At 52.5% G+C, this 12842-nt stretch overlaps 1 protein-coding gene across 4 annotated transcripts in view; it reads left to right on the top strand.

The window, feature by feature from the left end:
- Positions 1 to 12842, top strand: part of AP1B1 (adaptor related protein complex 1 subunit beta 1) — a 48377-nt gene that overhangs the window by 26559 nt on the left and 8976 nt on the right. For all 4 annotated transcript variants that reach the window (XM_045534411.1, XM_045534412.1, XM_045534409.1 and 1 more), the window contains exons 8-15: positions 989 to 1109; positions 1945 to 2040; positions 3041 to 3156; positions 3493 to 3658; positions 8663 to 8761; positions 9318 to 9577; positions 10190 to 10391; positions 11896 to 12039. In XM_045534411.1, the coding sequence (XP_045390367.1) occupies positions 989 to 1109; positions 1945 to 2040; positions 3041 to 3156; positions 3493 to 3658; positions 8663 to 8761; positions 9318 to 9577; positions 10190 to 10391; positions 11896 to 12039 (1204 nt within the window). The remainder of the gene's footprint in view (positions 1 to 988; positions 1110 to 1944; positions 2041 to 3040; positions 3157 to 3492; positions 3659 to 8662; positions 8762 to 9317; positions 9578 to 10189; positions 10392 to 11895; positions 12040 to 12842) is intronic.

Below are 12842 nucleotides of genomic sequence, written 5' to 3'. Positions count from 1 at the left end.
CAGTTCAGGGCAGAAGGGTGTTGCCTTTGAGGGAGGAGCAGTGATGTGTGTGACAGTGCTCCGCTGGTGACAGTTCCTGCCTAGCAAGTGCCTTCTCTGAGGTGGGCATCAGTCATGCTAGATGCTTCATGCCTAACTCTCACAAACAGGCCTGTTATGTAGGTGTCTGTGTTGGGGTCCCCAGGACCACCCCCACATTCAGAGATTCGTTACTAGGATTCATGGGACTCAGTATATAGTTGTACTCACAGCTTAGGTTTGTCAGAGCAATGCAGTCAGGATACAAGATGGGAATCTGTAGGAGACTTCCCTGTGCTCCCTTCTGCCCATGGGGCTGTTGTAGCGACGAAATGCAGCAATGTGTGTAATGTTTCTGCCCAGGGAGGCCTATTTGAGACTGAGCACCCAAGGTGTTTATTGACGGTACCTACCAAAATTCCGGACTCTCAGAAGGAAAGCAGGTGTTTAGCATAAACCTTAGTATTTGTACAAATAGTCTAGGCACAGTTAACCACTTTCATTGTTTAGGGAATAGAGAACACTCCTGAAATCTGAGTTCCCACATGCTAGGCCTTTCCGTGACTAGCAGACTGAGGCCTGCAGTGGTAACGCTTTTCTGCACAGTGTCATTCCCATTTCATGAGTGAGGAAGCAGAGGCCTGGGGTCACAAGCTAGGATTGGGACCAAGGACTGTCTGATTCCCAAGCCTGTCACATGGTGCCTGCTGCCTCTCAGATGGGAACTTCTCTTGCTGTACTTCCCCTTCCCTTCCTGTGATGTGGTCAGACAGGCAGTAGCCAGTCAGAACCTTGCTCAGGCCGGTCAGTGGCCCTCTGCCCAGGAGCTTGCAGCCAGGGCAGTGACTCTGCCTTCACGGACATCAAACTCCACCTCATACCCTAGAAATGTCCGGGCAAACTTGGAGGAGTTTTCTCATAGGGCTTAAGCCTTGCTTTTTGCTTCCCGGGCATCCTGCCCCACCACCAGGCCTGAGATCCTGAAGCATGAGATGAAGGTCTTCTTCGTGAAGTACAACGACCCCATCTACGTGAAGCTGGAGAAACTAGACATCATGATCCGCCTGGCCTCCCAGGCCAACATCGCCCAGGTCAGCAGAGCGTGGTGGTCAGGGCACAGGCTTTGGTGTCAGACGGCTCTGCCACCAACAAGCTATGGTCTCTGGGCCAGCTGATAAGTCTCACTGTTAACACTTCATTTCTTTTTTTTTTTTTTTTTTTTTGAGACCGAGTCTTACTCCATTGCCTGGGCTAGAGTGCCATGGCGTCAGCCTTGCTCACAGCAACCTCAGACTCCTGGGCTCAGGCAATCCTCTTGCCTCAGCCTCCCGAGTAGCTGGGACTACAGGCATGCGCCACCATGTGCCCAGCTAATTTTTCTATATATATTTTTAGCTGTCCGTATAATTTCTTTCTATGTTTAGTAGAGACGGGGTCTTGCTCTTGCTCAGGCTGGTCTTGAACTCCTGAACTCAAACGATCTGCCCTCCTTGGCCTCTCAGAGTGCTAGGATTACAGGCGTGAGCCACCGTGCCCGGCCAAACACTTCATTTCTTGAAGAGTGTTTAGCACGGGGCTTTGTAAGCAAGTAACAAAACTGATGTTTTTGTTATTAAAGAATGTTCTCGGGTGGGGGAGGTGGCGCTACAAAAAAAGTAAAAAGAATGTTCTATTATTACCTGTCATTCATCCATTAAAAGGTGGTAGTTGGATGCGTTAGCTAGATCAACCTAAAACAAGGGTTGTCCAACCTTGCTTTCCTTCTTGGGTGCCTGGTAGCTCTCTCCCTCCTGTGGGCCTTCTACCTTGAGCAGGAGGCAGAATCCCGTCCTTCTAGGGATCTGTGTAGACCCACTTCCCAGGAGTGTTCTAAGAGATTGCCCCATCAGATCCCCTTGGACCTCGTCTTCTCTGTTTGGGCCACAGGTGTTGGCAGAGCTGAAAGAGTACGCGACAGAAGTGGACGTGGACTTTGTTCGGAAAGCTGTGCGCGCCATTGGCCGCTGTGCCATCAAGGTGGAGGTGAGGCTCTGGGACTATCCTCAGCTGGGGAGGGGAAGGGAGCCAAAACCAGGAAACTAGTCTGATTCTAACAGAATCTACCAGTTGCTTATGGTCTGGGAGGGCCTGAGTGTCACCACTGGAGCCCCCAAGGCACCCATTGTGCAGATCTGGTTGGGCTCCTTTTCACTCTGTAGCCTCCTTTAGGTCTTCAGGTTGCTGCAGATAAAATGAATCCATCATAATCAGGGTTTACCTGCAGCATTAGCTAAGATGCTGGGGCAGCTGTCAGCTGGTGGTGGCCCTGGTAAACTTGGCTTTCACTTCATGGAGCAGGGGGAGGGGCTCTGCCTGTTGAACTTGAGCTGCCCATGTACCGTTTTGTCTAAGCTCCCTGGGGCCACCCCAGACCCCTGTGTCCTGGCATTTCATCCCTTCCCGTTCTCTGCTTATGGAGATGTTCCTTGACCACTGAGCCAGACTCATCTCAAATGAGTCCACTGGTGGCTAGAGGATCCTGAGACAGGATCCTGGGTCACCTGCAGCCCAGACACTTGGCGCCTGTGATGTTCTGGCCATCCTGAGAAATTTCCTCCACCAGGCCATTAGCACAGTGTATGGGAATAAAGGTGGAAGAGCTGGTTCAAGCAGAGACTGTGTGAGCGTTTTTGGTCTCAAGAGCCCATTTTATGAAACAAAGAAAAGAAATGTGGTAGGATCAGGCTGGAGTGTAGTCACTGTGCCCCAACTTGCCCTAGAGGAGCTCCAAGGACCCTCCCTGCTCTTAGGAACTCTGCCTTTGGCTTCTCTGCAGTCTCATTCTGTCTCCCTGTATCCCTGCCATCCCAGGGCCATCATTTGGCACTAGTTCTCCCCACTGTTCCCTGAAGAGCAGGTTCTCCTGTTCTGCTGTGACGAAGAAGGCGGGTGAAGAGCCCCTGGCCAAGGCGTGGTCATCAGAGGCTCTATCGGAGACAGGGTACAGGGACCTTGCCCACACTCTCCTCCTCCTCCCACACAGCAATCTGCAGAGCGTTGTGTGAGCACGCTGCTCGATCTCATCCAGACCAAGGTCAACTATGTGGTCCAGGAAGCCATTGTGGTTATTAAGGACATCTTCCGCAAGTACCCCAACAAGTATGTGCCCACCCCCTCCCAGGGAGAGGGCAATCCTGCTCTGTTTGGGGACAAGGATGGTGGGGAGGAATAGGAAGGGGCTTCTTTCTCTCTTTCTTACTTCTCTGCCACAGACAGCATTCTCAGAAGAAACCCTTTGTTTTTTCTTATTTCCCCTGAGCTGCCTCTTCTCTGCTCCCTGGGCCAAAATAAGAGCTAAAGTATAACAGATAAAACTCAAATCCCCTTTATTCACACCTCTCGGGTCTTGCGGGGCAGCTGCCCATCTCTCCTGGTCCCTGCTGGGTTGCCTGGACTCCTTTGGTGCTCACGTGCCGGCTGTGCCTGGCCTCCCAGGTATGAGAGCGTGATCGCCACACTGTGTGAGAACCTGGACTCCCTGGATGAGCCTGAGGCGCGGGCTGCCATGATCTGGATCGTGGGCGAGTACGCTGAGCGCATCGACAATGCCGACGAGCTGCTGGAGAGCTTCCTCGAGGGCTTCCACGACGAGAGCACCCAGGTGAGCGACTCAGGCCAGGGCCTCAGTCATGACTGGCCGCGCGACCCCACTGTGGCCCATCCTGCCCTGGGACCCTCCCCGCCTAATACTGCATTTAGGACAGACAGGTGAGTGATGCATGGGTGATAGTCATGGCCCCTTTCCCTCCTCCACTGTGGTACCTCAAGGGGACATGGGGGACAGTCTGTGATGCTGTGCGTGGAAGACCGGCAGAAGTTTCTGGTTTTGTTTTAATTTCATATTTATATTCCGATAGGTAGTACACTGACTCTGTTCAAAATTGAAAAGATACAAAAGGATGTATAGTGAAAAGGCTCCCTCCTCGGACTTTTCCAGCCACCAGTTCTCCTCCCAGAGGTCACCAATGTTCTTGTTTTCTTGGGGAAACTTCCAGAGATCAGTTAGGAATACACCAACAGATACACACACACACACACACACACACACACACACACACACTCACTCACTCACTCACTCACTCATACATGCATACAAATAGACATACACATATGCAGTCAATTCTCATTATTCATGGTACTTTTGTCCCATAGGCACCACAAATGCTGAATTTGCAAATATCAGTACTTCTAATACCATTGCTTCTAGGAGAAATATCAAGTTACATTTCTGTGAGCATCTGAACATACATTTTTGTCAACCAATCAATATATAACCTTGTTCTATGTGTGTTTTGGCTTAAAGACACCATACTTAATATGTATCATTGATTTGTTTCCATCAGACTAATGGCCGACAGCACTGTAACTCATGCCTGAATGAAGTTTATCTAGCACATGTATTTTCTCTGTAAGGCACATCACAACCTCCTTATGCTTAGGAACATTAGACAGTACTTCAACACTGTACTTTGGGACCATTTTAAACAAAGAAATCACCAACCAAAAGCTCAAAAATGTGAAAAACATGGCACTAACTAGACCACAGAAAGGACACTTATTTACAGTATGAGAAGTGAAACAGGCAGGCAGAGAGAGCGCTGCCTTGTGTAACCTCAGCTGGGAATGTGTGTCAGGTGACTCATGGTTTTCCCTGCTCTGCACATGTCTGTAAATGACCACAAAAGCCCAAACTATTGTTTTGGGGGCTACAAGTAAATTTTATCAAGTAGGATTCACAAAGATGGACTCCACAAATAATGAGGGTCAACTGTATATATAATATGTCTTTTTCTCTTATTTATTTTAAGCACTACTGATAGCATACTATGGAAATTCACACTGTTCAGCGCCTTGCCTTTTTCCCTTACAAATATATCTGAAGGTCATGCCGTTATTAATTTATGCTTTAACAAGCCTCTGCTGATGGATGTTTACATGTCCAATCTTGTGCTCTTTTAAACAGTACTGCTATGAACAACCTGTTTAACACACATCTGCAAGTGTATCTGGAAGGATAAATTCTTAGCAGCAGAATGCTTAGATGAAAGCATGTGCTTTGGCGGGCTTGGTGTCTGTTGCCGGGTTTCCCTAGGTGTAGAGATTGTGCTGACTTGCACTCCTAGCTCAGATGGTAGGTTGCCCTTGCCCCGTTGCCAGCCTAGTGCATCCTCACACTTTGTTTTTGCCAAGCTAAGAGATAGCAAGGGATTTTGTTTGCATTTCTGTTTTGAATGAGGTTGAGCATCTTGTCACTTGTATTCCCTTTTCTCTGGGAACTGTCAGTCTGTGAGCACGGAAGTCTGAGCTGCCCAGTTGGGGCAGTGTAACTGCAGTGGATCTGAGTGTGGGCCTTGGAATGGGAGATCCCAGGATCCACGCCCCTCTTCTGCTTCTTCCTGGCTTGGTGACCTCATGCTTATCCCTTTACTTCTCTGAACTTTAGTTTCCTTATTTATCAAATGAGAATCATTAAGATTTTCCTTCATCCTGTTGCAGTGTAATCCTGAGATGCGTTGTGTAATGAATGTCCTTAATACATGCCCAGCCCATAATAAACACTCCTTCTTGGCAGTATTGGTTTGGGTCAAAATTAGTTTCAAAAGCAAGCAAGCCTGTGGTGGTACACACTTGTAATCCCAGCCACTTGGGAGTCTGAGGCAGGAGGATGCCTTGAGCCCAGGAATTCAAGTCCAGCTTGAATGACATAGTGAGACCTTGTCTCTTTTAAAAAAAAAAAAGAAAGAAAGAAAGAAAGTACTGAAAACCAAACTGGCCAAAAAGGGTTTCATGTAACTGGCAAGTCCAGGCAGCGTGCCCCCTTCCAGCACTCCTGGCTGAGGGTGGCATTGGGGCTGTCTCTGTAACCTTGTGGTGGCTCCTGCCTTGGGTCGGCTCCCAAGCAAGGGTGGGGGGCCACAAGGGCTGAACAGTTCCAGGCCACATTCTTGTAGCTTCACAACCCCCATGGAAAGAGTTTTTCTCCTCAGTAGTTCCACCAAAAGTCCCAGGACCTATTTGCATTATCCTGAGCCAGTCACTGTGACTCTGGCCAGGTCTCCTAGGCGCTGATCCCAGCCTGTGTGGATTGAAAGGGACAGAAGAGGGCAAGTCTCTGGAGGAAAGCCAGCGTTTCTGTTCCCGGAAGACAGAATAAATGCTGGGTGAGCAAAACAACAAATGTCCATCACAGTATCATAGTAATAATTCCCACCATCACCCTCTCCCACTGCACCTGCCTCCAGGCTGCCTTCACTTCCAACCCTGGCCTCTTCTCTCTTGTCTCTGAGAAGCAAACCCCAGTCTGTGATGGCATCTGCCCCTGCAATCAAGTCCTGCCGGGGGTTACTGTGAGGACGTCCTGTAGGGGTGTGTTTCTGCCCATATATTACAGCCCGTCTTTTGCAGGCTCTTCCCGCTCAGCTAAGCCTGCTAAAGAGCTGGGATGAGAGAAGCTGGACAGGGAGAACTGAGCCAGAAGCTTGGTGTCATGGGGAAAAAATAAAAACAAACAAACAAAAAAAACAGGCTCTGAAGTTTTGAATCTAGGCTTCTCCCGTTTTGTGGCCTGGAGCACTTTACTTAAACTTGCCAAACCTGTTTCCTTGTCTCCAGTACAGGGTTACTGCAAAGACTATTAGACGCTGTATGTAAAGTGCCCACTCCAGAGCTCAGTAAACGATAGCTGGGTGCTGGTGGTGGTGGTGGTGTTTTAATTGAGTAGCCTATTTTAAGAGTACTTGTTTAGTGTTTGACAATTTGGAACTCATTTTAGATCGTCTCTTGGTACCTCCTCATCCTTGGCTCCTAGGCCTCTCCAGCCATGGACAGGGAGCTCAGAAAGTCTTGCCAGGATGGTGCCTCAGCCCAGTCCACGTCTTGCCCCTGTCTTGCCATCCCATCCTGTCTGGGTGGCAGGGACAGCGGCATCAGGGCATGAGAGCTGCCCTGTATATGCAGACCAGCAGGGCGTCAGCATGCTGGGGGAGCTGGGCAGGTTACTGAGCCAGGGCCTGGGCTCGTGGCCAGAGCACCCTCTGGCAGTAGAGCATGAGGCAGACCTCCAGGAAGCACAGCAGATCTGACGGCGATGAATGATCCAGGCAGCCCACTGACTGCATTGGGGAGAGTCCCTGTGTGGTGGTGGTGGTGGTGACTGCAGGGGTGACAGCTGCTGTGCAGTGAGCAGAATATGCAATAGGTTTTTCCCATTTGTTGTCTCCTTGACTCCTCCCATTAACCCTATGAGGTGTTATCCCCATTTTATAGATGAGGAAACTTGACTCAGAGGAGTTAAATGACTTGTCCAGGATCACCCACCTGGGAAGTGATACAACCAGAGTTCAAATGAGGTGTGATCTGACTCTAGCTCCAAGCAGGCTGCCATAAGTTGCCATTTTGAAAGCCCAAAGCGGGCCACACCTCTGTTTCACAGATTAGGAGTAAATGGCTTCCCATGGCTGCCCAGCCAGGGGCTGGACCCAGATTTGGAAGCCAGATACTGGGTTGCCTCTTGCCTTAGAAATAGCCAGCCCACTGCTCCTCTGCCAGTGATCCAATTGTAGCCAAATTGCAAGGACTCAGGATCGATTAATAGCAGAAACTGACCACCTCCCCTCCACTCTGCCTCCTGCTGTCAGCCTGCCCTGCACGGGAGCCCTCCTCTTGGACAGGCCCCGGAGATACTGCCAGCACCGCCGTTGCTGAGCTTCCTGCACACACACACACCCCCATCCTCCTGCCGCAGGCCTGTCCCTGGCACAGCCCATGGACTCCTGGTGCTGCCCTGGCCTCCAGAGCCTTAGGCTGTCCTCTTGTCCTAGGACTGGCAAAAATGAGATTGTGGCTAAGGAAAGACTATGTGCAGAGAATTGTTCTTACATAGATGTTTCTTCAGTGAGCATTTCTTAAGGGCCTACGACGCACCAGGCACTAGATTGAGCAGTAACTAGTGAGACAGCAGTGAGCAAGGCAGACGTAGTCCCTGCCCACGGGGAGCCACTGCCATAGGACAGTCAGCAGCTGGGGGGCCGACGAGGATGGTGAAGGAGGCTACAAAAGTATGGGGGGCTGAGCCAGGGGGTCAACACGAGAGCTGCAGGGTGAGGAAGTGTTGGCCAGGCTGAGAGAGCAGGAGGCATGTCCAGATGAATAGTGGGGCCTGCCGGGAGACCAGGCAGGGGTGGTTCCCACCCTCTGGTAGAAGTGTAGCTCCTAGATGGTAAGATGGCTCTATGGGCCATGCTGGCATTGTTGTCACTCATTGATGGTCCCTTTAAGAAGTATGCACATGGGAGCTTCTCATGGTGCTATGGGGCTTAGAGCCCTGACGGGCTTCTAGAACCCTAGCGCTGGGCAGCAGCCCCCAGCCTGCCTGGGTTTGCTCCTTCCTGAGTGAGTAATGCCAAGGGCTGGGCCACTAAGCAGCATCAACACCCGCTGCTGGCCTTAGCGTGTGTTCCATGGCCAACCACAAACCTAGTAGAGCTGTTCTTGGCTTCCAGGGACTTTGAACACCCTTTTCCTCTTCAGGCCCTCATTTGGTTTCCCACTATCCCCATGTGAAGCCAACACTCTTCCTCTTCGGTACCTGTCTGTCTCCCTGCAGGTCCAGCTGCAGCTGCTGACAGCCATCGTGAAACTCTTTCTGAAGAAGCCAACAGAGACCCAGGAGCTCGTGCAGCAGGTCCTCAGTTTGGCCACTCAGGTGCGTGCTCCAGCCTCCCTGCTGTGCCTGGCGCAGCCCTCACTCCAGCAGGGGGAGCTTTGGTCCAAGGATCCAGACATGGAAGCCAGTCCTGCCCCTAAGACTGGCATCTTTGGGGGTTTGGCCCCAGAGTAACTGAAGTTCCCTACCTTCAGGGATCTCGAAGTCACACAAATAAAAGTGGAGCGGGGTTAGTGGTAAAGTTGAGACAGACTAGGTGAGAGAGGAGGGGGAGGTTTGTGGGAACCAGAGGGTTTGCATGGACAGGGAGGGCAGGCCATGGAGGGCAATCAGGAATGGAGACAGGAGCAGGCATGGCCTGCCTGAGCAAGCCTAGGGTAGAATACCATGGGAAATGAATGAGCCGCGGTGCTGGGACATGTCCATTTAAGTGGTCTAGGGACAGGCTTACGGAGTGAGCATTGCTGTCATCAGCCAGGCCTGTGACCACACCTAGATCATGGGGCTGTGGGAGGGTCCCCTCTCTTCCCCCTCACCCGGTTGCTCTGCTCAGAGTTTCATGTGTTTCTCATCACTGCCCCGCCCCCACTTCCAGGACTCAGATAACCCAGACCTGCGGGATCGGGGCTACATCTACTGGCGCCTGCTCTCCACAGACCCTGTGGCAGCCAAGGAGGTGGTGTTGGCTGAGAAGCCACTCATCTCGGAAGAGACGGACCTCATCGAGCCCACGCTGCTAGACGAGCTCATCTGCTACATCGGCACACTGGCCTCCGTCTACCATAAACCACCCAGCGCCTTTGTGGAGGGGGGCCGGGGCGTTGTGCACAAGAGCCTGCCACCCCGCACTGCCTCGTGAGTGACATCAGCCAGTCGTGGGCCTGAGCCTCTGCACCTGCTTCCCGCTCAGGCCTGGTGTTATGTCCCCTGGCAAGGCCTAAGTCTAAGGGAAACTATGATTCTAGCAACCTTTTATCAAGTGCTTACTACACAAGGTGTTCCCTAGATGACTTCATTTGACCCTTACACCAGCTCTGAGAGAAAATGTCCCCATTTCACAGATGGGGACATTAGGCACGGAGAGTCTGAGGGACTGTTCCAGGATCCCACAGCTAGCAGGGCTGGGGCTCAAGCTCGCTTCTGTGTCATTCCAGAGCCCCATTCTTGCCTTGTCCCCTGACACTCCTAAGTGGCTGGTTTGGCCTGGTGGCATAGTCCCCTGGGGACTGGCATCCAGTTTTCTCTTAGCCATGGGCCCTTTTCCTTCACTCATCCCCATGGAGCCTAAACGATGGGTCAGACATGGGAATGGGGAGGGAGTAGGGTCGTGTAGATGGCTCCCTCTGGGACTGCGAAGAGACCCAGTGCTGGCCTGGGGAAGGGTCCTGGAGCCTGAGGTCTCTCTGACTTCCTGAGACATCCTGACACCCCCACCCTACTGACCCTCTCCCTTCCGTGTCCTGGCAGGAGTGAGAGCACAGAGAGCCCTGAGACAGCCCCTGCTGGAGCACCCCCTGGCGAGCAGCCAGATGTCATCCCTGCCCAGGGTGACCTGCTGGGTGACCTTCTGAACCTGGACCTCGGTCCCCCAGTGAGTGGCCCGCCCCTGGCCACCACCTCAGTGCAGATGGGAGCTGTGGACCTTCTTGGCGGTGGCCTTGATAGCCTGGTATGTCCTGGGCCCCTCTGGGTGATGTTGGTGATGATCTTCAGAGGAGCCATCACTGAGTGCCCCCTCTGTGCCAGACACCAGTCAAGTGCCTCAGGTACTCTATGTCGAGTTCTTACCATCTGCCCTCAAAGGTGGTTTTGTAGCTCCCTGCTTATAGGTGACAAACTGAGGCTTAGAGAAATCAGACAACCTTCCCTGCAAGACACAGCTACTGAGTGGCACAGACAAGATTCAGCCCCCTTGTCGGACCTTTGAGTCCCAGCAGACCTGGGGCAATGGAGGCCCAATCCCAGCCCTTTCCTCCGATTCTGGCTCCACAGTCGTCTTTGCCTGGTGAGGCTAGATGTTCTGGCCTTCAGAAACCAGACCTGTGTCCACTTGCCTGCATGCTGCACCAGTTGGGGACAGCAGCCCAGCCAGGCTTATCTGAGAAAGGCCCATGGGAGGTCAGGGACAGAACTTCCCTCCTGCCCTGCAGAGAGGGGAGTGGTGAGACTAGCCTGGGTACTGCCGTGGGGCTTCGTCGGGCAGCTGGTAGCGCCAGGTGGAGCGGCCAGCTGGTCCGTCCCCAAAGTTCCAGCATGGGGACAGGAGACTGGCGATCAGTGACACTAGGGCAAGGGTGGGAAGAGTCTTGATATAGGACATGAGAGTGTTTGGGTGACACTGCGGGGGGTAGAGCCTTTCATAGAGACGGGGGTCTGGGCTTCTCGTAGGCTGAAGCACAGCCTTATTCCAGGCTCCGTGCGGGTGGAGCAGCAGTTGACTAATCATTTCCCTCTTTCCCTTTCTCTCTCTTGTCTCTATCTGTGTCTTGTTTCCTGGCTTTCTCTCTGCATGTCGCTGCCTGTTCTCTTCACCCTGCCTGCTTCTGCTTGGAGATGGGGGATGAGCCTGAAGGGGTACGGTTCAACCCCGCGTCACCAAACCTTCGTGCCTACCCCTCCCGAGAGCACTGGCCCAGCGTCCCCGTGAGGCAGATGAAGTCAGAGCAGTCTCTGCCTGCTGAGCCCCAGCCCTTGGTCCAGTGTCCTGGCAGCCTCTGCTTTGACTGCCTGGCATCCAGCTGCCCCTGGGCCCCCATATCCATGAATTCCTCACCTTGTCCTCAGCACTTCATGACACAATTGCCTTGTCATCCTAAGGATTGCTGGCTCTCTTCGGTCCCCAAGGGCCCTCTTTGACATTCAGGATGGAAATCTCCCATCTGCTAGCACGTCCCCACCTAGCAGCATGTCTTGGGTCCCCATTCTATCCATAGGCTGAATGTTAGTTTAGGAGTGTCCCCAGTCCTTTCCGAGAGGTCACTCCCTAAGGCTCAAGGCTTGCAGTGCACAGGAGGGCTCAGCCTCTCTTCTCCCCACCTCCCTATCTCCTTTCTGCCACTCAGAGTTGATGTGGAGGCTGTCCCACCCCACCCCCCTGTTTTTGAAAGAGCCAGGTGGCTCTGCTCATCCGGGGCCTCTGATGCCTGCCTCTGACCCTTTCTCTTCCTTTCCAGATTGGGGGCCCCAACTTTGTGGCACCCCCAGCAGCAGCAGTACCAGCCAGCCTAGGCACACCCATTGGCAGTGGCCTGAGTGACCTCTTTGACCTGACCAGTGGTGTGGGCTCCCTGTCAGGATCGTACGTGGCCCCCAAAGCAGTAAGTCGCTCGCCTTCTCTCTTGGCAGGAGCAGAGAGGCTGTAGGCTGATGTGTGGGCTCCCGTGCTGTGGAACTGGCTCAGGCCGGCGCTGATGAGGGCAGCTGGGGCCATGGGAGCGCTGAGGAGGAGGGGCCGAGTCATGCTTGGCAGGGGGCCCAGGAAGGCTTCCCTGAGGAGGGGTCTCAGGAGCACGGGCCTGCAGAACATGTCAGGAGAGGGAAGGCCAAAGGAATAGCCTGCAGCAAGGCCTAGAGGGGACAGAGAGCCCTGCTTTCTCAGGGAATTGGCAGAGGGCCCGTGCAGTTGGAGCAGTGGTTTTTAGTCTGTCAGATCCAGCACCCCTTAATTAGAACAGACATTTTACAATGTCCCTGTTCCTCTCCTTAAATGATATTGGTGATTGTGTAACCTACCTACACATTTAATTTCAAAAATAATCAGATGCTTAGTTGGGCATGGTGGTGCGCACCTGTAGTCCCAGCTACTTGGGAGGCTGAGGCAGGAGGATCATTTGAGCCTGGGAGTTGGAGGTTGCAGTGAGCTATGATCATGCCACTGTACTCCAGCCTGAGTGACAGAGACCCTGCCTCAAAAAATAAAAAACATTTTTAAAAATGAAATGCTTTTACTGCATAAAGGAGACATAAAAGGAAGAGAATACAAGAATATGTTTAAATGTCATAAATGCTTGGGCACACCCACCTGCCCACCCCAGAGGACATGATGAAGTTGCCAGGTGTTTGCAGCAGGACAGAGAGTCACAGTAACTGTGACAGCTGCAGGTGGTGTTAGTAGCTTGGG

This window comes from Lemur catta, chromosome 21 (assembly GCF_020740605.2).
Source record: "Lemur catta isolate mLemCat1 chromosome 21, mLemCat1.pri, whole genome shotgun sequence".
Classification (NCBI taxonomy): Eukaryota; Metazoa; Chordata; class Mammalia; order Primates; family Lemuridae; genus Lemur; species Lemur catta.
The sequence above is the reverse complement of the archived record's forward strand: the minus strand, read 5'-3'. Positions and strand labels throughout refer to the sequence as shown.